The sequence below is a fragment of the Tetrao urogallus genome, assembly GCF_951394365.1.
Source record: "Tetrao urogallus genome assembly, chromosome: 5".
Lineage (NCBI taxonomy): Eukaryota > Metazoa > Chordata > Aves > Galliformes > Phasianidae > Tetrao > Tetrao urogallus.
Genome location: NC_136818.1, coordinates 54014326 through 54039332, shown reverse-complemented (window position 1 = coordinate 54039332; position 25007 = coordinate 54014326). Strand labels below are relative to the sequence as shown.

Here is a 25007-nt window from a genome sequence, read left to right as displayed (position 1 = left end):
GTTGTTGTTGCTGAGTTGAGTATTTTAGCAACCAATGTCTGAACAGTGATTTCTGTTGCTTCCAAGAGCTGTATTTATTACCTATGCTGTATAAACACAACACCCTCTGCTCTAGGGAATGACCTAACAGAGGATGCCATGTTTCTCCAGTACAAGAATTCCAAGTCTAATACCTTAATAAATGCTTTACAGGTCAAACATAGAGAGGTTAGCAACAGCAAAGTGCTCTCTGCTCTCCCTCCTTCCACACAGCTCAGCAGATGGACTGTGCTGAGTGGGCAAGGAGAAGCAGGTTACCACAGACAGGCTTTCAAAGGTGACAACTCTGCAGGTACAGAGATACATTGAGGACACGGCAAAAGGCTGCACTGTGCTGAGTTGGAGAACTATTAAATTTTCAGGGTAATATAAAGAGCACACTGTTCTGCCAGCAGCCATAAAGTGGGCCACAAGCACCTGCACTTCTCTTTCCCCACCATTCAAGAGTTATCATCTCTGGCTAGAAGCACTCACTAGGATCATGAAAATGTTTTGTTGTCAACTCCTCTGCTTCAGTTTTCCCACTGAAAAGAGATGAGCACATTGGATGACTTCCATTTTGTCTTTTTAAAAGGCATCTTCTGAGCATTTTGCATGAATAAAATACTTAGCATGACAAACGTGATTAAGCAAGCATAGGAAAAAAAAGAACAGCAAAACTCAGTTGATTTCTTGGGTTACATTCAAAAAATGTTCAATACAGGTTCTTAGCTGAAAAATCATAACTTCAACTTAAATAGCATGAAGAGATATTGACCACCTGCTGCCAAAGGATGCCAGGGCATTGCTCTCTTCATAGGCCAAAAATTGAAACCATCACACTTCCACTGCAGACAAATAATAGCATCATCACCAGCGTGGCTGTGAATCTCCAGCGTCCTCCACTTTTGCTGCAGCCCCAGGGCTAGCAAAAGCAGGAGGTTCTGCACAAGCTGTCTGTTTACAGCATTGCCTGGGCTGCCTTTATACAGTGGGATGAACAAAAAGCCAGCAGCCACGTTTGTTATTATCTGTGCTCAGCAGCACCCACTCTCTGTGCCTGTCATATCAGCTGGTCAGAATCCTAACAAAAAGAGAAATCTTCCCCTTGTTCGTGCCACATGCTCACCTCACCTTCAATTCTCAAATACTGATAGAAAGGATTAAAGAGAGTGCTACTTAAAACAAAATGGATATAGGATTCAAAAACCAATTACCAAAGTATAATCTTGCTCAGATGAGTGTGTTAAGAATAATTACTATTCACAAGATGAATGTTTCTTGAAGATGTATTACAGAAGACTGTAACTAAATATCACAACCAATCCTAATTTATTTACCAAACAATTCACATTTAAAAGCTCACCTGAATTTGAGTAAAAGGTACTTGGGAATTTTTGTAGCAGTCAAAAGTTTGGGGAACAGCAAAAACAGGAAAAAAATAACAGGAGAAATAATCAACTTACCACCACTAAAAAGGAGAGGGGACAGTAGAGTCCTGCTCCCGACATTATTTACCCTTCACAAAACATCCTTTGATAGAATTGAAAGAATCCCTGATGTGCTTTGTCCAAACAAAAGTTATTTCTAGGAAAGCACAAACTGATGCAGAACAAGAGGGGGCACTTTGCCAGGTACAGAATTTTGAAAGGCTGTCTGTAGTGTCTGTGGGTTGGAGGAAGTCAGCAAATGCAGCGTCTGTCACTATACCCCAAAAGTTCTCTCACTTCCCCAGTCTTTCCTTAATTCTCACAGCTGAGGGAGAGTTTACATCAAAGATAGGTGTGACAGAGCCATGATTAAATCAAGGATACCTTTCATCTTCTGTATCCATATTGCTCCATTCTCAGATTGAAGCTGTTTGCAGAAAAAAATAAAAGGCATTCTTATCTTGGCTGCTATGCAATCTGGAGGACAGAATCACAGAATGGCCAGAGTTGGAAGGGACCTCAAGGATCATGAATCTCCAACCCCCCCACCACATGCAGGGCCACCAATCTCCTCATTTAATACCAGACCAGGCTGCCCTACCTGCCAAGTAATCCAAGAGCCAGGTTCCAAGTGCCACAAGCCCTGCAGCCCAACTCCTGAAGCAAGAACACTAAGGTCTCCCCTTGCCACACATCCCTTCAGCACTACTTATGCCTTGACTCTCCACAGCTGCTCTTTGAGAATTTTGAGGTTTTCACATGCTGCCAATTCTTGAAGACAATCACTCTGCTGAGCAAGTGATCTAGAATCCAGAGAAGGACCTCTAGCAGCAAAACAAGATGCAAAACCCCATCTTCCTTTGGACTGCATTCCCAGGCAACAGCATGTGTACTTCTGGAGAAACTCTGAGCCTCCAAAAGCAAGAACAACTCTTCACTGTCTCGTTACTTTCTCATAAACACATGTTCTGTCTCCAGCAGTCATTTTGCAGGTATTTGCAAGATGCGAGTACGAAAGCTTGGAAGGGAGATAATATTAGCGTTAATCAAGCATTCCCATGCAAGAAATGTACTGTCTCAAAATGAGAGCATCAGAACTGCAATGTTCATTTTATTAACTGATTTATAAAAATGCAATTAACAGCTGAATAGGGTAAAGATCTACTCTATTCTATAAATAAAGTTTTAATCTGCCTTCTTCCTTATCCAAAAAATTATGCTTTAAAATGTGTAGGCCAGATGTACTTTAATGGATATTCTCTGTGCATACTAGAAATGGTTGTATATAAACTGAAAGATTTTCAAAGCAACTACCTAATACAGATGCCCAATTAAACTTAATGAGAGTTGGTCTTCTGCTTAAGTATACTACTTCAACAATCTCAAAATACACTAAGATTTATTATACCTGGTTTTGCCCTGAAGCATTTTTCTTTTTAAGTACATTTACCTTGCCCCCAGGTCATTCTCTCAGCAGCATCTTTCCTCCAGCCATCCAATCTCATGGCAGAAGCTATCCCATGTGGCCTCTCCAGCCAACCACACAACTTGAACAATAAACTCTGAATACTAAGTACGCAAAGCTCTTACTGTTGATAATTTGTGAAAGAATCAAAGGCCATCCCTTCATATCGAGAAAGTAGGAAAGCATGAAAACTTGCAGACACTAACTAAAAGAATAATGCTTTACTGCCCCTGACTTGAATTTTGGAGAGGTACTTCGGGGCTTTTTATAACAAATGCTTTTGATGAGCCCATGGTTAATGTTGTATTGAGAAAAAAAAAGTCACAGATAAAATTTCTCCATTAGAGACCTGTGAAAGGTCTGGAAGTCCCATCCAATTCCAGCTGCAGTCAGTCACAAAACTCTCTATTTGCAAAAACTGGATACAAAAACTCAAACTAGAAAAGAAGAATTTTATGCTGAACGTCAGTACTGTCCTGTAACTTGCAGAATCACCAACAGTCCTGACTGGAGATTCTTCATCAAGATATCTTGATGGACAAAAAAAAAAAAAAAAAAAAAAAAAAGGTAAAATTGAAACATCACACTCCTGTCAGATAGAAGATCTAGATAGCACAATTTGGGCCTACTCTGGCATTTCAGCCATGGAAATGTCTTCCAGGTAAGGTGACAGAAATGTCATTGCTCAAACATAAAACCTATCAGGGCACGCAGCACCTATGCAGCAAAGGGAGAGTATAAGTATGCAAAGAAGGTCATTACCTGCAGAGTAATCTGTCATAGTGGCCTCTCATTTGAGTCCTCCCTTAGCAGACAGCAGCAGACACACGAGCCCCAGGCTCACTTGTATTCCACAGCAATCAGTTACAGATGCCGAACCATCATTTATGTTATTTCAAAGTGAATGAAAGTGAGGGATAGCTCACAATTTGCTGCGTGAAAAGACTCTGGCAGAATAAAGCCATATTTGCAGAACGTAAGCAGGGATTTCACAGCGCCAAGTCTTCATTTTTATCACATCAGATAGCTCCTCCTTTCTAAAGGGAACTCAGAGGAAGGATAACTAAAGGTTGTTAAGACTTGCTGCAGCTTTGAGTTTATGATGGCAAACCATTTTTTTTTCCCCTAAACTACATGCAACAAATGTTGCTAGGCAGAAAAAGCCAATATAAACACTTGTAAATGCTCTACTGAGAGGCAGAAGGGAAAGAGGTACACCGTGCTGAAAGGACTAGATGAGGTTTTGATTTTAAAACTCTATAAACAACATAACAAGTATTTAATGGCAAGGAAACAGAGGTGGCTTTCTCTCTGTACTGCAAAAGGATCTACAGTCCAAAATAAACATAGTCCATGCCTTATTTTGTGCAGTGTGCGTCCTACCACTGCTCCTGAAAATGCATTGCAAAAGCAAGCAATACACTTAAAATAAAATACTGTAGCCCACAAAGAGAGATTAAAACATCCACACAAAGGGCACAGAGCTGTTTTAAAGTAACTAACAATATGAGAAAACACAAGCTGGTTGTTCTGGAATTGCAGAGCTATTTTTTCATGTCATAATGGTCAGACCTGAAAAGACCATGCCTTTTAAAAAAGTGTTTTAGTTCCCACTGGAGAAAAGATGCATGCTTCATCTGCACACACGCTCCCTCTACCTCAGCAAATAAAATCCACTAACAGGAATCTACTACCCACCATCTCCTACTTCAGTCCAGAACCAAGGAATAAAGCCAAGGGATGTGAACATTTTTATCTTGTTTCCCTTGAACCATGCAATCACTTAAAGGAGAAGCTATCAAAGAAGGGTCTGAGCACTTCATCTAAGTGTGATGAGCAGTACTGTGCCTTTAACCCTATGGCTACCCTTACCCCAGCCAAGATAATCAGGAACTTCATCTAAAGGAAGTTCCTTTTCTGATTGTTGATACAGCATCCTCAGACGTTCAACAGACCAATCACCTTTGTATTTATTATCTTTGCTGGTAATAAAGTGATGGGGGCACTTTGCAGTTTAACAGTTTCCAAGTGACAGAAAGCCTGATGAAGGCTGCACCTAGTTTGCAGATGCACCCACCTGAACAGAGAGACACACAGGATCACCAAAGTAGTAAAAACAAATGGATGCATCTATTTATTTGTATTTGTATTTATTATCTTTGCTGGTAATAAAGTGATGGGGGCACTTTGCAGTTTAACAGTTTCCAAGTGACAGAAAGCCTGATGAAGGCTGCACCTAGTTTGCAGATGCACCCACCTGAACAGAGAGACACACAGGATCACCAAAGTAGTAAAAACAAATGGATGCATCTACAATGATTGGAGAAAGTGGACCTTGGCTCCTCTGTTTACCCTTGGGGCTAGTTGCATCTGAGATGCCTGCAAAATACAGCTATTACTTCACAGCTTACCCAGATAGCTGCTTCTAGATGAACTTACTTTTATTTGAGATTACCCAGAGCACACCTCAGTGTTTTCAGAAGACTATTTGCTTCAAGGAAAGCTCTAGTATCAAAAGAATCCGCTAAACCTTATCTTGACGTAGTATTATCTCATTCTGCATGTAAGTCATCACTCAATATTTACACTTCATTATACAAGAGTGAATACAGAAAGCAAAGCAACAGTCTGCTCCAGTCCACCAGGTCATATGAGGACTCTTTTCAGTGGGATTCCTCCCACCCCAGCATCACAAGCTAAAGAAATCTCTGTCAAGATGGTCTGTGTTCACCACTTTCCGTGGTGTTATGTCTCTAAGTCTTCTATTGCCTTATATGCTACATATATATTGCCAAATATACAAAGACAGCAGTATTTTGGTTTAAACACTGATTCTGCCACAGCTCCACGCCTCTTAAAGAAAGTAAAGCTAGAATCAGAAGTGTTTGAAATAATTCACATTCCAAGAACACTATTTACTCTTCCAGCTGCCATTAAGACCACAGACTCCTGGCTTGAGCACAATTGCTCTGACAGTACCTAGGTGTTTCTAGCTTTACTCCAGCACCAGCTGGCTGACTTTTTCCCCGCTATGACCTTCATAGCATAATTATTTGGGTAGAAGGTAAGAGAGGCCAGAACACAGTTTTTCATACCATGAAAGCACCAGACTCAAACAATCTATCAAAGTGCACATCTGCATTGCAATATTTTGCACGTTGATAGGATCTAAACTGGAGCTAAAACACTCCCAGGAACATGGCCTTAGACTCAAGTTAACACTTGTTACTGCATGCCATCTAATTTTAACATCACCTTCACTATCCCATTTGAACACTACTCTTATGGGAAGATTTAAAGGCAAGGTAGGGTCACAGGATGAAAAAACATACTGAAATCACTCTATTGAAAATCATTCAAACTCTCAGCTCCTTCCATAGTCTGCTTCTACTATGAAGCCTGCATGATTTTCCTCCCACAATGGTAGGTTCTCATATCACAGAAATAGAGTTAAGAAAGCCTTCACCAATCGTCCTCCCCAACTACCAAAGGCAAGACTAACTAGGATGAGGTATTTACCTTGAAAAGCTGTCTGTAACCTTTTAAAGGCTTCCAAAATGGAGACTTTCCATCTTCCAAAGAATCCATTATCAGCTTTAAGGAAGGTTTTCCTAATGTTCAACCTGTCTTCACACCTCAGCAAATTACCCAGTAACTGGAGAACAGATTTTTGGGAGGGAGAGGGGAAATGGTCATGCTACATATATTTACAGAACTGTTGTAAGAACCTTTTTGTTCCTTTAGCTGAACTAATGCGATCTGGCACCTCTTTACAAAAATTAGCTCCACTTACAAGGCGTTGCCACATTATTCAATGCACTCTTTATAGGTACAAGATGATATAATTTACCAGCAGAGGAGGCATGCAGCAGCACCTCATAGATATCTACCAGTCCTGAGACTTGCACATTTGCTCAAGTGTACCCCTTTGCCTCTGTAAGACCTCACACAGTTTATGCACTATTGAAGGAAGAAACCCCTTGCCGGAGCTCTTTAGCACAGTATCTGCACCCAGGAGCCTTGGCACCAATCCAAACAGCATCTCTTACCAGCTTCACAAGTGTGTTCCAGAAGCAGTTCTACAGGCTAACCATTTGATACACAACAGAGTGCTTCCTTTCATTACTTTCATAGGGTCTGATTGCAAATCTGGAAAAGCGTCATGAAAGATTCAGCCTTACTCAGAATTTGAATCCTATGTTAATAGCCTATGTCTAAATACATATTTTCTCTCTTCAGGTTGTATATTCACTGTGCAATCACCAACAGTTTACAAATTTTTGACAGCTCTTCTAAGTTTCCTTGAGGAGCATTTGCAGATGGAGTGAACCTTAGTCCTCTGTTCTGTATCAACAATAACAGTGAATCATTTTGCAATGATCTTTAACAAAACATTCACATTGTAGCAATTTATGAGCCTTTTCCCAATACATATGCACTCCGGAACAACTCTTGTTTGAACTTCTCTAAGTATATATACAAAACATACCTACAACTCACAAACAACTAACGTGGCAATGCTCTGAAGAGTTTTATAGATAAACTACATAGAAGGCAAAGATGCTATGAGCCTGGGTGGGTTGTTCTTGCACTCTCTTCATACTGCTTCTGGAATCAGAGGCATGGGAAAGTAGTTTTGCTTTGCTTTTTTTTTTTTTTTTTTTTTTCACTAGTCGCATAGCTGGAGCCTTCTAACAAGATTTTCTTGTGTGCACCATCTCTCAAGATCCCTTGCAGATTTTCTCTAGGAGTAGAGGCAAAAGGAAAAGTTCAAGCATACAGAAAGAATTCAATGTATTTCTGGCTTCAGGCAGCCCTGAAATGCATTCTCAGATTTCTGTTCCACAGAATCACAAAGCATCCAGCCTTTAAGATTCTAACCAGACTTTTTTTCTGGATCATTTGCCCACAATGAAGAGTTCCAGACAAAAAGCAGCAAGAGAAGGTTAAAAGTTTAAAAGCACACTCCAGAACAGTCACAACAATACATTTTTCCTTATCCTAAAGAGACAGAGGCCATTGGTCAAATTCCAAAGGGGAAAATCAAGCACAGCTCTACTTTCCTGGCCCTTTCACCTTCACGAGTTTCTTCACACTCACAGAATCATAAACTAATATTACATTCCAACATGTTGTTGACAACATTTCCACTCTATCTAGACGTAGACAACACTCTGTGAACTTACACGCATTACAGACAGTATCTTCAACATTTTAAAGACAGAATTGTAACAGTGAAGCAATAAAGAGCAGAGAACAACACATCAACATTTATCTCCTCTCTATATGTTTTCCAAACAGATATCTGGAAAATCTTCATGCACTGGACTATAGCCACCACCCTTACTTGCGTGGGCCACGCATCAGTGCACACCTTTCTGACCAGGCACAAACAACAGATGGTTTTTATAAGAGATGCAAGCACTGCCCACACTCAAGTTGGGAAGAGCTACTGGCTAGAATCCCACAATCATTTCATACACCAGTCATGCCTGCCCCCTCAGCACCTTAAGCCAGCATAAAAAGCAGAGGCTCAACACCTCTGAGATCCTGAGAGGGCACAAGGCACACATAACATTTAGATTCATGAGACTAAGACTGCTATATGTAACACTTCTAAAGGGAAATCCCATGTCTCGCAGTCTTGTTTACAATTTCCTTAACTTTAGAATTATTCATCACATGAAGGAAGAGGAAAACAAGGGGGGGGGAAAAAGTACACAGCAGCAGTTTTTCAGGAAACTTCAAAGTCATCACATTAAAGTAAACTCAGTGAAACCATTAAACCCATTTGCCCCAAAATCAGCTTTCTCCCAGAACTCCCCTAGTATTTCAAAAGGCTGGCAGAGCCAGTCACCCAGCCCATGAATCACAGCTGTGCAAGGAGACGATGCTCACTTTCTTAAGTTTGATAGTGCTTCTGCACTGCTGATTTCTAATTCACATCTGTCCATCCCGATTAAGTATACAACTCTGGTCCCTCAAACCATACCTTCTCAGCAGCCTGACCACTGTACTGAAGTCAAATTCCCTTCTTGCTCTCACAAAGGCACCTTATGCTAACTTTAGAGAAGTACTTTCCGAGATCAATGATAATTGACTGATTAAGTATGCCTAGTGCTGCCAGAATGTGAGCTGATTGTGTAATAGTGCTAATTAGTAACTGCCAGAGCTCATTCCAATTATTAACCTTTATGAATGTCATTTTTAAAGATAAGAGTTTGCAACACAGCCTACTGCAGCATTTGTAATGATTTTCGTAACACAGACTAGAGGAAACAGTAACCACTGATGCTGATAAAGGTGGCGCAAGATAAAAGCCCTAGGAATAAAGGATTTTACCTTTGCTTCCCGGAAACTGTACAAAGACCTCACAACAGAAATGTGGATTGTCTGTACTGACCACGTTACACAGTGAGCCACAAGACAAGATACGAACTTCTCACGTGGTGTGAATAACACTCCTCTGCCCCATGAAGAGGTTGTGTTGGCTTCTACCCTCTACTTCCTCAGAGAAGCAGATGACCCACCACAGACTCCTCTGCCATGGGCTCTTCTCAAAAACAACAAAGTTGATCTTGGTTTGTTTCCTGTGCCTTGCATAAAATAGAAAACAGGCTCTTGTGGGTACAAAGCTAAATGTGCCACGTTAACTCTGCATTCCTCATAGATGTGTCTTTCACTTTTATTGGTTACAGATAATAGAACCAATGGGATTTTAATCTTCCATGGGACATTTATTCTCTACTCTGCTAGAGGCACACTGAATGATGTACCACGGTCCACTGATTACTCTGTATTTTTAACTACTCCATGACAATAGAAGATTATATCTGAAACTGTATATTTTAACGGATGATCTTCCTGCCTTGGCTCTTAGCCATGCTTACAGCTACAAGTAACCCAAGGAAGGTACATGCCCACTCACACACTGGCTTTATGGAGAACTGAATCTGGGGCACAACGTGGTCTACAGCTTGCCTGTGATCACTGAAGTAATTGTCTGAGGCTCATGGCTTGCTGAAGCCATCAGGAAACTTAAACATGCTCTGGAGCTGAGTTGTGTGACAACTGCACAGTTGTCCTGTTCCCACACCTGGCCCCATGGCCCAAACTCTGTGTGCAGATAACTCTTCCTCATGCTGTTCTGACTTCTACTCTAAATCCACCACTCTTCTCACTCCAGGGCTAACAGTCAATCACAATCAACAAACAAGCTTCCTTCTTAGAGCAAAGCACTGCTATTTCTAGCATTTCTGAAAAAGTAAAGCAAGAGGTTAAGCACTAAGTGCATTTCTCTTTCTATGGAACTAATTACTCCTTGAGAGCTTCAGACTAGAAGTCTTGACCCCATGTTCTAGCCATGGATTGCTCTTCCCTTCTCCGTAGCTCTTCAGGTAGCTTTTGAACTTTCCAGGTCTTATACTAAATTGTCCCACCAGATTCTCCATTGGAGGTTATAGATAGTGCTAGTCTTGCCCTATTTGGACAACAACAACTTAGCTCAGGCCACCTCCTGGTATTTGATTTCATGTCAAGACCTTGGGCTGCAAAGGGGCATAGCTGAGCTGCTCCAAAACGACTCTCCTGTCAAGCGTCTCATCCCTAGCAGTAGGTACAAACAGCCACAAATATTCACATCATAAATGCACCAAATCTCACCCAGGAAAATTCACAGTACCTATCTCACCCCCACGCAAAACTACTACTTGATTTTGTGTAAGATTTGGCAGTAAAGGCATTAACAACAACCCAGCCTCCTTCTTTTAACCAATTTCTTAATATCATTTTCCTCACAATTTCTGAGCTAGACTATAAGATACATACAAGAAAATTAAATGCCCCTTTTACAGATCTCCAGATTTATGGGGCTACGTCCCTGAACTACTACAATGCAGCACCATATCTTTATCTCTGATCAGACCTGCAGGATGCCGAATGACCAGCTCCTGCACACAGCCTGTTGCTGGACTCAGGCACCTGACCAGTAAGTTCAGGGATAACTGGAAACAAGCAACTTCTAATATTGCAGAAGAAGTTCTCTAAGGTAACTGGCCCTAATAATCCATTTATAGAGTTGTCTCTAATCTTTTACAGTTTTTATTCTGAAGCAGAAATACTACATGTAAAAATGTACCAGCATCCTCTGATCTAGCATTTTATAGGAGCTTTTTATAAGAACTTTCATTTTTACCTCTTGGTCAGGCTTATACTGTTAAAAGGTCAACTAACAGACTGTTACAAATGAAGAAAATATGATAAATAGATAAATCAAAGGCTACCTTCCAGGCTGGGAAAATGTAGCCCTTTGTAAATATTGCTTGGAGAACTGACTGTTTGATATTGTGTTCTTATTAACTTCATTAGAATCTTAATGAGTGTAACATGGACATAATGAGACAGACCAGATTAAAAGAAAGATGGAAATATTTCTTGAACCTTTTGTGTTTTAAACAATGTTTCTCCATCCTTCAGATTATTTATAGCCATTGTAAAATGGCAGTGCATTAGGGGGAAAAAAAGCAACATAATAAAACACCAATATAAACAGACACAACCTGTGTTAAAGCACTAAATTCTACCAGCCACTGTACAAAGCATCAAAGATTTATATGACTTGGTTCAAAGCCTAATTGGAAGGAAAAGAAGAGTCAGGGGAGGAGAGAAAGGGGAAGAGAAAGGAAAAGAACAGCTCACTCAAACAGAAATAAATCACGTACATTGATGTACAGCTTGGTCTTAACATGGGGAACTGCATCCCCCAGCAACCATGAGGTGGCATCAACACAGAAAGGATGCACTGTGAGTACCTGCTGGCTCCTGATCCAGCTCTGAGTGCCTGAAGAGCAAGGGGAAGCATATCTGTGACTCAGAAAGTTCCCTAAAGTCTTCGCATGTAATATAATTCTTGACAGATTTTTGCTTCTAGCAACCTGTCTAGACGCCGCTTGAACCCACGTGAACTTCAGGTTCCAAAATATCCTCCAGCAAGGAGATCCATAGATCAAGTACGTGTTGCTGTAAGAACAAGTCTTCCGCTTGTCCTGAAGCTCATTCTGATGCTCTTTTATCTTCACACATAGAATGGCTGAGATTGGAAGGGATGCATAGAGCTCAGCTAGTCCAACACCTCCCTGCTCAAGTAGTGCTATGTAGCAGGTTTCCCATCGCCATATCCAGACAGCTTTGGAATATCTCTAAGGATGGAGGCTACATAAATCCTCTGGAAAACGTCTGTCAGTTGTCAGTCAGCCCTACACTAAGAAGTGTTTCCCGATGTTCAGAGAGGACCTCTTGTGTTTCAGTGTGTGTTCACTGTCTCTTGTTCTGCCATTGGGCACAACTGAAAAAAGTCTTTCTCCATCTATACTGTACACTTCCATCATGTTTTTGCACATAAGATGAGATCCCCCTGAGCCTTCTCTTTTCCACATGAAACTGCCCGAGGTTGCCCAGCCTTTCCTCAAGTAAGAGATGCTTCCTCCCTTGCTTTACTAGAGATTCTATCCACACAACCTAATTTTACAATATTTGCATTTTTTTCTTTTCCAGGCATCTCTTTTCAAGCTTCCCAAGTCCTACCAGATCAGATCTGGTATGAACATTCTTATATGATTTATTATGGAAGTATTTATTTTGCAATTATCTATTTGCATATAAGTGAATTCAATGTGTAGTTTTCATTAATAATGGCACACATCCATGTTAAATGTGTCTGCTACTAATCTGTGCCAATGAAAATCCTCAACATGGTAAAAAGTGATCAGAAAGACATTAAGGCCCAACAAATTCATCTTCAAGTGTGGCTTGAAGTAAAAAAGTTTTGCAGTTGGCTTCCAAATCTAATTAGAATGTAAGATGAAATAACTCAACAAAAGGAGCAGCTCTCTAATGAGAGCGATGGAATTGCTGTTCCAAATGATAAAGAAGACCTGGAATAGCCAATTCCTGTTAACAGATGCAGCTCTGCTGATGCAGCAACAGTCACAATACCCACAGGATCTGCAACAGCAGGATCTTGGCTACAAAATCCCTCCTGATTGCTGCCTTGCTACTTTTCTAAGCAAGGAGGCAAAGCACTACAAACACATTTAACCTGTCAGAGACAAGATTCTGACAGTATGACTGCACGGCAGCTGCAATACTCTGAGAACACACTCGGTTTTTGCATAGTTTCCTCTGGCTTTCCCCACCAAAACTGCAGGACTAGATGCCTAGGAAGATTACCTAAATCCAAAAACACATTTCTGATGACACAGGACGTCTCTATTCTTGAGGAATTCATAATCAGAGAATTTCATTAACAAAGAAAAGATACATTAAATGCAGCATATATAAACTGCAAAATCGAGAGCACTCATATGGTTCTAGTGCTTTCCCACCCCACAAACTCAAATTTCATTAAAAAAAAAACGGAGACCTTCAGACTTACAGGAAGATTAATGCCAAAAGATATTTCTACTGTTGATACATCTCCTATACCACCACCTAGCTTTTTGCAATGGAAAGATACAAGATGTGGACAGATTCTGACTGAAAGGACTGTCTAGAAAATTAAGTTATGTCAAAGTCACTGGCTGGGTAATGGATGCAGAATTTACCCATAATGTGGAAGACTCAAATCCCTTGGTTACATGAGGCAGCCACAGTAAGTCAAATAAAAAATTTGTACTGGCCACTAACCTGTCACACAGAATATTCAGGGAAATCACTAGAAACAGCAAAGAGAGCACAATTCCTCTCAACACTCTCTCCATCACCTCTCTTGACTTGGAGAGTCAAACCACTAATCCCCTAAAATGCCATAGCACAACATGTATTCAGTACAATCTTAGGCTATTTCATCAGAAGCATGAATAGCTTTTGCTGAAAACAGATAACAAAAAAGGGATAACATTTTTGCAATGCTGATCCAAAGGCTGCAGACCTGTCTGTTCTTTGAATGCCATATCATAAAATAATTACTGTAAGCGAGAGGCTACAGCCACACTATCAGGTTTAATAGCCACCAGCAGAAATATCCTCCATTAACTCACTGAGGTCCCCTCTGAAATCCATTTGTGCTTTTATTATTTCTGCCTCACAACATCCTGTAGCAATGAGTTACACAATTTAATTACTTGTGGAATAAAAAAACACTTCCTTTTATGCTCATTCAGAGCAAGGGCTTGAACCTGGATCTTCCATGTGTAAGATTAGTATCATTCTTCTCCCTGGAGAGATTCACAGCCTCTCCTGTTGGAGCTCTTTTGTGAAATATAAATAATTCAATAGTTACAAAGGAGAGAGGAAAAGAGAGATGGCTGCTTGGGGCTCTCACCTGATATGTAAGAAAGTGAAATCAAAACAAAGCCCACTTCTGCCCTCTTCTCCATTTTACCTGAAATTCTGTCTTCGCCCTAAGAACACTCCTTCAAAAACTTTTGAATTTTGATAAAATCTTTTCTTCTTAACCTCTCTGTTTCTACCCAGAAAACAAGATGTAACCTCAAACTCCCAAGCCTACTTATTAACAGGAAAAGAACAATGACCCAGTAGCCTGTAAGATCAAAACTAATACACAGTCAAGTGACCCTTCTAGATCTATCTAACCTCAAATGTTCCTCACACAAAGATACCTGCAACATTCACAATCACTGACCAGCTCATGTACTTCCAGAGACCCATATTTGGAGGTTAATGAGTTCAGCAAAGCAGCCCTGCTTTGAAGCTGCAAGAGAGGAAACAATAGAGAAGGTTGCTGAAGTGGAAGTTTGGAAGCCAACTACAAAACATGGAAGATAACTTACTGACACAGCTGGTAAGAGAGCCTAGCAGGGAAGGTGCTCCACTAGACCTGCTGCTTAAAACAGGGCTGGTGGGTGTTGTGGTGGTTAGATGCCACACTGGGCACAGTGACTATGAAATGATAGAGTTCTCAAGATTCACTACTGGGACCAGTCCTGTTAAGAGGAGGAAATGTGTTGTACCCCGTGAGCCATGTGCACATGTAAATGTGAACCTCTATGCTATCACTGCTGACTGATACGCAACACCCTTACCAAACTGAGATTCCAAGGCAGAAAGTTGTCAAAGCCAAGGCTTACCTGTGTCTTCAGAGAATCAGAGATATTAACCAAACACTCTGAATATTACTAAAAGTTTTTAATTAACAGCCTTGCTAAAACACCATTACAATCTGCAGTTTTGTTTTTGTTAATTCTCTCTGATTCAGCAGGAATTCCACCAAGGAATAGGGATGAGCAGATGCAGGGAGAAGCACATTAATAAATCATAAGTGTCATTAAAATCTGTAAACTAATATCTTCTGGGAAGTCTTGGCAATTAGTCTCAGAGCTTTTTTTGGCAAACAAAAGATTAACAAATCCAAAAGGTCCCATGTCTAATGAAATTACCACCCCCACAGAAAGGTCACTGATGGAGCGATTAAGAGAGACGAGAAAAGAGCCATCCAGAAGACTGGTTCACAAAAGGCAGATAAGCTCCATGAAATAGGACAACTAAGGCATTTTCATAAACAAGGGTGGGACTTGCACCTGCACACCACCCAAAGACATGCTGAAAGACTTTTGGACTCCCATGTGCTGGGCTACTGCTTTTTGCATGACCTTGCATTGTTCCCTTAGTTCCCTACATCTCTGAGGCAATATTAACTTTATTACTTGCTAAAGAAAGGGAAAAAGACAGAGGAAGCTTCTCTCCAGTAGTCAGAGAATGAAATAACACAATCATCTCATTTCTTATTACTTATTACTGAGTATGCCTAACTCTAAAACATCTTAAATTTCATACCATTAGTACTATTAATATACTATACTATTAATTTTCATTATTGGTTCCCAAAGCAAATGTCTTAAAACAGGCTTAACTGATTTTATCCACTTGTTGCAATGCCAGCATCTCTTTAAATTATGAGCTACATAGAACGTATGCTCTGAACAGTACCTGGAATATTGAAGGAGGAAGAACCCTGCAGTTTCCTCCATTTCACTCCTTGAATGCTATTCTCTTTTTTCCCTTTTTTATCCCATGGATGCGTATATCCATACATGTAGCCCAAGACAATATCATATACGCATTTCCAGAAGTCCATAGAAGTAAAAGACCTGTTTAAGTCTCCCAGATACCACAATTGGAAGGATAATGAATCATCAGAAGAGCAGTCTTAAAACAGGTCATAATTACTTACTTCAAATGGCTTCAATTGTACAGTGGGATACAAAGGTGAATGGCTATCACTACCTAATGATCTGCAATTTGTAACCCTCTCATCACAGATACCCTCTCAACCAGGGAACACAGTGAGGCTAAGCCACCCTCCTGGCTGATATTCAACAACTTTTTCTAGCTGTCAAAGATCTCTCTCTTCTCTTTCTGAGCTACGACCCACTTTCTGATGCTTGTTACAACACATGTACAGTTGGACAAACACAGATGTCAGGTATCTGCCAAGCCTTGTAAGTCAGCTTAAACAACAGAACAAGACCTGTTCCTCCAAAATAAGCACTTAACCATAAGAGCAAAGAATAAATTTCCCCACTCAGTTCAGGAATGCTGGGTCTTCTGTTCTTCACAGGTACTGATTCCATAGCTATTTGGACCAAGGAATTTTCTTTATTGAACAGCCATGATCTTCATTTGGCAGCAGCTAGCTTGGGAACGGACCAACACACAGCTATTGTGCACCTCACCAGTAGCTCAAGTATGGCTCCCATACACGGCGTAGGATGCAACAACTAACAAAGAAGCTGCACTGAGCCAAGGTAACCCAAATCACTCACTGCAGGCAAAATATAAGTCAGCAGGAGTACTACAGATAAAGAACCGAATTATCCAGGGATGTTGCTCTAGTTCCACACTAATCTCAACTCAAGGTGCTGAGAGGCCTATTGAACAACCCTTACTCACACTGCATCTCCTTCAATTTCCCATTCCAGCAAGCAGCCTGAACCTAGCAGCTTCCAACCTCTATAGTCTGAGAAAAGCCACCAATACAGAGCTAAGTAATTTAAACACACACACAAAAGACAACGAAGTCACTAAATTTTTGGAGACCCTGCTTTTTTGAATCCAAGAGAGGCCACAGATGTGCTTGAATATCCAAGCCAGCTCCTTTCTTCCATGTATAAATAGCTGATTGCAGATATGATGAAACCTTTTTTTTTTAATCAGCAAATTAATTCTTCACTTTGCTACTTTTTTTAAAAATGCCAAATAAGATGCAGTGACGGGAAGCATTATTACTCTGAAAACCAGCTCTGTTAATTTTATGCCTCAATACAGTGCTCCAGAAAACAACATATATCCAAGATGTGTGTTGTCAGCTTAATACTGAAAAACAATAGATGTAATCAAATCTGACAATACTGCATGGAGATGCCAGCTGGTCATGGTGGCTGTTTGGAGACTATTTCACTACAGAAAATGTCAGTGAAATCACACTGCCCCATTTCAAGATGTGTGACACTGAGCAAGAGGCAGTGGCACAAGCTGGGAATTGCTTATCTCAGCTCTGCAGTCTAAATAATGCATCACCAGTGGGGAAGAATCCCTTTTAACGAGGTTCTGGGCCATGACCTGGTTCAAGATTACCTTTTTTGCAAGGGACGGCATGGAAATTTCAGTCATGTTCACTGAATCTCGCAGGCTCTCTCTTCATCCTCACCTGTCTTGCAAACAGGCAAATTTGGAGGAGGGAGATTAAACCCCAGCTCTTAAAGGCAAGCCAAGGCTTATCGCACCATTTCACGCCTGCAGGGCAGCACTATCTGAAGCCAGCTGCACGCGTAATGCATGAACCTAAGGCACAGAAAGCAGCATGAACAAATGCTAGAAGTAAACCAAAAGATGCTGGTGGCCTCTGAAGACAGCGTGGGAGAGTAAAATGCAAGGATATAATAAGAAATACCACATAAGCTTGTGGTAATTCAAACAGAATTGAATGAAAGAACCATACAAGATATGAAGCAGCTTGCAACCAAGTTGAGTGGTTTTACCTCTCTCAGCTCCAAGCTTGGAGTTGTAGCTGATCTGTTTTGCAGCTGTCTCTCATAAAAAGCTGAAAGTTTTTCCTAACTCTACACAGCTCTAAGACAACAGAACACAGGCACAGCCACAAGAGTGAAAAACAAAACAAGAACAAACTACATAGTGGGGATTTTTGCTGCCATGGAAACACAATTTCTTGGTTAAAATGCGTGAAAACAAAAAATAAATATATATAAGATAACTTTAGTGATATTTTAGAATCTCAAAAAAAAAAAAAAAAAAAAAAAAGCCAGTTATGATTTTTCAGTATGGGTTAATGCATAGGCCAGCATTATATGCCATCAGATGATTTAGCCTGGGACCACAGCCAGAGAATGGAAACTCCAGGGGACTCATCAAAGGTGGGTAAAATGGCAGCAGGGACTCAGAGCTGACACATGCAAGTACTCACACTTTGGAAGAAGATGTGAACTGCTCCCCACTGCCCAATTAGCTGATGTGCTGCATTCATGGCAATTACATTGAGCATAAATAACTCCCTGGTAACTTGGGCTTCTCGTCTGTTGAATCACCCTGTTGTTCCTTTGCCTTCATCTGAGATTGAAAGTTCCCTTGGGATGGAGACTGCCTTTTAGCTACCACAAGCCAAACAATTAGAAGTACTAATAATTAGAGCTCCTAGATAGTAAATAAGGTGACAACAAAGAAAAAAATAACAAAAGCAAAGAAACAAACAAAACCAACCAAACGAAAATCACTTTTACTCCAGTTTTATCTTACAAGAAAACTGCTCATCCTACACTGGCAAAAGCAGATGAGAACACTTTAAATACTTACACAGAATGTCATGTTCGTGTATCTCAGAAGTGTACAGATTAAACAGGAGTCAGGATTAGCAACAAGCAAGGAAATTTTTGTAAGACTCCTCCTTTGCTTGTAAAAAATTCTGAATTCTAGAAGTCTACAGAATAGGAAAAGGACCTCAATACATTCCCGATTATTCGTACTCATAAAGCAAAAAGGAAACAACTGGATAGCAACAAGATTAACTAATGAAAGGACTTTATGCCTCTAACCTACAGAGCACCCCATATATTACATTTGAGCACAGCATACATTTGAAAGCAAACCTCATCTATCAGTCACAACACCTGGAAGTGTTGTAAACATGCATTTGTAGAAATAAACCACTGAACAGACTTCTCTTGTCCTAATGAGATTTGTTTGAAATTTTACACAGAAAAACAAGCTAAAAATTCAGCCTTCAACTTTTAGTTGTGAATGATGTCTTTTACACACTGTATTTTGCATATCTAACCCTTTCATTCCTCTGGGCTTGACAGATGCCTCCTGAGACCACAGTTCCATGAAGGATCCTGATTGCTACTCTTTGCAGTCACAGTTCATATTTCATGATGGATGACTGTTGCATGATTACATTCATTGTGGGAGCTGAAGTTGGGTGCAGGGATCCTGGCGACAGAGGGTTTGGGAACTGGAGGTTCTCAAATAGCACTTCAAATCAAAATCATTCCAGATTATAGATTAAGAGGGAGGACTGTTTTCCATTTATTAAAAATGAAGCGCTCACTAAAAAGAAAATGCTACAGAAAACACAGTTCTATTTCTTCATACAACTTTTAAATAAGAGCAGACGGAATGGTAGCTGGATTCTCAAGGGTTAGCAATGAAGATATTTTATTAGGAAATGAGAAGCAATGAAATGTTGCTATACCTTAAAAGCTTACCTAATTTTTACAACTATATATCCTGCTCTATGAAAAGACTTCTCAGTAAATTTTGATGTCTCACATCATCACAAGTACAATCATAATAAGGTAGCTTTATTTCATAGGAGGAAAAAAAGAAATCTCCTCTACTCTCTAAGTGAGAAAAACAAAACTACAAACCCCGACCCCCGACTGACAGATATTCCTTGTTACCAAGAAGAGATGCAGCATTCACAATATGGAAGGATGTGTGCTTTTCCTCAAAGCTTACTGCCTCAAGACTGACTGTTTCAGGAGCAACTGAGGCTTTTTCTGTGATATTTTTGGGCCTCAGAAATATGGATTTACTTACTAGAGCCACATCCGTGCTCCTGCATTCAAATGCTGACTAGCATTTCCTCTAAATTCTTATCAGCCTGATAGAAGAGCAGTATCCAATATAACTTTTAATTCTTTCCTGCTCTGGCTCTCTTTTTTAATTACATTCAGGATGTTTTCATATCGATTTACTTGTCCTCATATTTAAATACAGGAATTAGAAATTTCTCTTATATAGCATTTTCCATTAAAAGAAATATCTCATGCTATAACCCAGGGGGAAACAGAGCAAAAGCTTTTGATGCATGAAGCAGGTGGAGGCATGATGATATTTGAAGATTGCATTCCACTGTACTCTATCTTTGCATCCTTTGAAGCACTGCTGTGCGATTATTTTCTTTCCGCCACAAAAGCCACTCCTTTCTTATGGCAGCAACCGTTTGCCCAGTACTCAGAATAGGCATCACAGCACTGTTGCTCAGATAGACAGGGCACTTGGTTAGAAGAAAAACAAGTAATAATCCCAGAAAACAGAAAGAGAAAAAATAATGGAAATTTCACGACCTCCTGCTGATGACAACATATTTTATTATACGGGTTGATAGTGATAGGACAAGGGGGAATGGATTTAAAATAAGACAGGGGAGAGTTAGTTTAGATATTAGGAGGAGGTTTTTTCACTCAGAGGGTGGTGAGGCACTGGAACAGGTTGCCCAAGGAGGTTGTGGATGCCCCATCCCTGGAAGCATGCAAGGCCAGGCTGGACGTGACTCTGGGCAGCCTGGGCTGGTGGTTGGTGACCCTGCACATAGCAGGGGGGTTGAAACTAGATGATCTTTGAGGTTCTTTACAACCCAGGCCATTCTATGATTCTATGATATCTGCATTCAATGGAGCCTACCCAGCACCTGAGACTTCAACATGGTTTTGAAGGAGTCTACAGAAAAGAAAATAAGGAAAGCAATTATATTGTCAGAAGACTAAAAATTGCTCCATAAAACAAATTCTCCTTGTGAAATTTTCAGGTTCTCAGAAATTATGAGAAAGCATTAAAAAGTATCTATTTAAATAATGCAAAGTTTCAGACACCTTAATGCACAAATGTAACAGAATATCCTGAAAAAAGTAGTCTGGGCTTATTGTTTCCACATAGTATCTGCTTCTATTGCTACAACATCCTTTCCAGAGAAAGTTCAAGCTGTTCTCTAAAAACCCACACTTCCCTCTGAAGTGTAGTATGGTTTCATCCTTAATTTTCCAGTTTTAGAACCCAGGAACTCTGCCTGCTAGCTCTTACCTCAACTATTCCTCACAAATCTTGGAAAAGAACCCAGGAACTCTGACTTCTCTACTTCTCTGAGTCTCTGGACCACACAGTGGCCTCTATTTCACCGCAGAAGAGAAACAGAGGTGTTCCAGAACCACCTGAAACCCATTCACATTTCCCAAGATTATCAACTACCTTATTTCTGCCACTGGGAAAGCTCCAGGAGACATACTGCTGTTACCTTTCTGCAGAGCTCAGGTGCTGCTGTGAGATCAGTATCAGAACAGAATTTGTCTGCTTGTTACATTATTTATGTAGAGCAGATTGCTAAGCAATTACATTTAAAGTACAATTACAGCACCATTTGTACTTGCTAGGTAAACAGGCAAAAGTTTTGAGGCTTAAATATCTTGAAAAGTGTGAAGTAAGTGGAAATTACTGTGTTCTCTCTTATTAGCTGCATGGTTATTTATACCTTTGCAGATTACCACGGTGCAGTGCAATTAGGCTTTGGAGTAACCGTGCAAACTGAGAAGTTTCAAGAGCTCTACTAAACAATTAACCCTTCAGTGTATTAATGGAGATGACCCTACAACATACTTTCAAAACAGGGGCTTTTAAATTAACTTTGGAAGAAAGGACAATAGATCACCTGGCCAGAAGCTGCTTTCTTACACCTGGAACAACAGTTACAACAGTGACAACTTTCACCAACTACAATTTCTGGAGGTTGAGTAACATCCATGACAGAAAAGGTAAATCTAATACAAGGCACCTGTGGTTCCCCTATGCCTCTACCACTCCTTCCCCCTCTCCTTTTTTTTTTTTTTTTTTTTTTGGTCCATACAGTAAAAACCACCTAATAACAATTCCACTAAAGTCATGCCCTTTCCACACCACAGGTGGGCTATAAGAAGGGAGAGCAGTTCCTAGCAGGTAGAAACTATTGCTGATTTGGAGAGATTAGGGAATTAGGCTGCCTTCAGTTATTTATTTTTTTTTTCCAGGGGTGTTCTGCATGTTTGGGTTTTTTTTCCCCTCATTTAACACACATACACTCTGTCCAGTAGCGTGCTTTCCCAAGCCAAGACATTCCACCTCTTGCACACTATCAGAAACATGACACATGACAGGCATGTGACATTATCAGAGTTAACCCATAGTACAGGAGATGCCAGTACCTCACTGTGATCTCCAGTACTTTTGTGGCTACTGCCCTCAAAGCCTCAAGCATCACCGATTCACTGCTGAGACGACCACCTCACAAGGCAGAGGAACATGACTGAGATTAACTAAGATCATACCAGAAACTCAGTTGTAAATCATCTTGGACACTTGCTCCAGCAAGCATGTTGCCATCTACAGAGAATACTCTCATTACCAGCATAGTGGCAGAGGGTCTTGGAAATGAAAAGAGGACATTCAAAAGGACTGAATGAAACCAACCACCTCTGGGCATCAAGGAAATGCCTTACCTGAAGAAAGCCTCTCATATGCAGACCTCATTTTGTTAAATCAATGCTTTCTCAATCACGTGTCCTCTTTCAAAAAGCAACTTCACGTCTACCTCATACTCCCTTCCCTCTCCTCCCCAGATCATCTTCAATCCCCCTCACTCATCCTCCAGTTTTACAAGAGACACAGTGCACACATCCACACCAGTACTGTGTTCTGCATGATCTGCTTACCTCCACAGTGAGCTTTCAGTAACACTTCCCAAGTTGAAGTCATAGAGCTTTGTCAGAATGAGTATCACCTAGAAGAGAAAGGGAAAAGAAAAAAAAAACTTCCTTTAGACTGTGTAACAATACAGAAGGCATCTGAAATCACCCAAAGGAAGGCTTAGAATTTATTCATTAAGGTTGCAGTGATGAGATCAAGTTTAAAAAAAAAAAAAAAAAAAAAAAGGAAAAATAATTCCCTTAATGCATCATGTAACCAGTAACATTTATTCTAATCCTAGAAACGTTTTGCATTTGAAATAAAACCTGCCAACAGGAATTAACTGAACATTGTGAGTTGCCCTCTCTATACCTATGTTATTCAAGGTAAGGAATGGAATTGGATGCATCCTTGTTAATCCAACAGCCCAATCAGAAATTACATTTGACATTTTTCTTTTTCTCTCAAGATGCTGATGTGAACTGCCTCATCATCATGGATAGTAATAGCATGTTTGTTTATGAAGATCCCTATCCACCAAAGCAATCCATTTTGCCCAAAACTACCTTTGCTGCAACAAGGACCTTTCTACTTCCCTTTTTCCAAAAGACCTGTTCTCTCCCTCCCTTTTCCTCCTCCCACAGCAATGGGACTTGCCACTCCTTTTATTTGGGTTTCCCAGCTGTAAGGCTGCTGGGTGAAGACTGGGTGAGGAGTTTAAAAGCTCTGCAGAAAGGAAAAATACCAAAGGATTAATCGATATCATAAAGGCTGCAGCAGTCTGTTACTGTCAGCATAGTACCGGGAAGAGACCTGTTCAAATTGTAAGGACCTTGATACGTGACTATGCAGTCAGTGCCCAACTTAATGGCTTTCAAAAAGATGCTCTGAGCATCCATCTCTCTACTGGATTCACAGCCCCCTCCCCGATTGCATTTTTCGCTTTATTTCCCCACGCAGAGACCTTTAGGAAGGAGATAAAAGCCAAGCTGCTTCCAGCAGGGTGTGAAGAGAAACCTGCCAGGCAGATTTGAGTCAGCATATGCAAGTCCATGTCAGCCTAAACTGTTTCTGTGCAGTGGGGAAATAAGGACAATGCCTTTTTTTATTGCAACTTAAATCCTGCACACACCTTTCCATACAAATGGAGAAGAACCAGCTGCCAGTCACCACCATCAAGGCACATCCACACAGCATCCCTTTACACCAACTAATGGAAGCAGTACAGCCTGCAACTAAAACCTTATGAGTAATGTTTTTAGAATGCACCCTACAACTCCAGAGATTCTCTCAAGAGGTTCTTGGAAGCCATGCCCCACAGCACAAGCACTGCCTTGCCAGAAGTGACTCCTTTCTTATTGCTCACGGCTCCAGAGAGGTAGTTTCCCTCTTTTGACACCTAATCACTATGAAACCAGGAAGCAGAACTTTCAATAAAGCCAGCAGATCCTGGATATCTAAACTTCTTAAGTTAAGCCTTTCTTCTCTGTTCTGCTGAAGTTTGATCAGGATAATTCTTCCTGAAGTTGCAATTCCAAATGGAGGCAGCAACCATAATCCCCCAGCATCCTGTATGCCTCTCCTCACATCCCCTGTGCTCTGTATTTTTGAAGATGTCAGTGGTCTGCTTTAAACCATGCAAACAGCAGGATAATGCCAGCTCTGCAGGAGGAGGTTGAATCCTACTCAGCTCCTGGGTATTAATCCAAAGTAAAGGCATGCTGTTTAGTAGGACTTGTTGAAATTTCCACCCAGGATGCCTAACAAAAATCCAGCTCTGCCTTTTGTCAAGGTGTGGAGAACAAAAGCATAACCATGCCTTAGCACTTCAATCTCACAGAGAGTACCAGGAAGCAGCAGGAGTTTCTTGACACCCCACTACCACAGGGCAGCCGCAGGTAGCACACTGCCCACAGAACCACTCACCTCGTAAGCCCCAAAGACCTCTATCCCATCCCACTGACTTTTGAGATAATATTGTTGAAATTCAATACAGGTAATGCTCACAATAGTTTGGAAGCTTGAAGACCAGAGAAGATTGGAGAGGTTTGAATACAGCCTACCCGACAAACACTGCAAGGGCACATTCCCCGCAGCTTCACAGCAGGAGACTGCAGGTGCAAATGGTG

The 25007-nt window shown here is 40.7% G+C and overlaps 1 protein-coding gene across 1 annotated transcript in view; it reads right to left on the bottom strand.

Moving 5' to 3' along the window:
• Window positions 1-25007, bottom strand: part of SORCS3 (sortilin related VPS10 domain containing receptor 3) — a gene marked incomplete at both ends in the record, with an annotated part of 267292 nt that overhangs the window by 165532 nt on the left and 76753 nt on the right. Inside the window, one exon of the mRNA XM_079535589.1 lies at window positions 22905-22972. Within this exon, the coding sequence (XP_079391715.1) occupies window positions 22905-22972 (68 nt within the window). The remainder of the gene's footprint in view (window positions 1-22904; window positions 22973-25007) is intronic.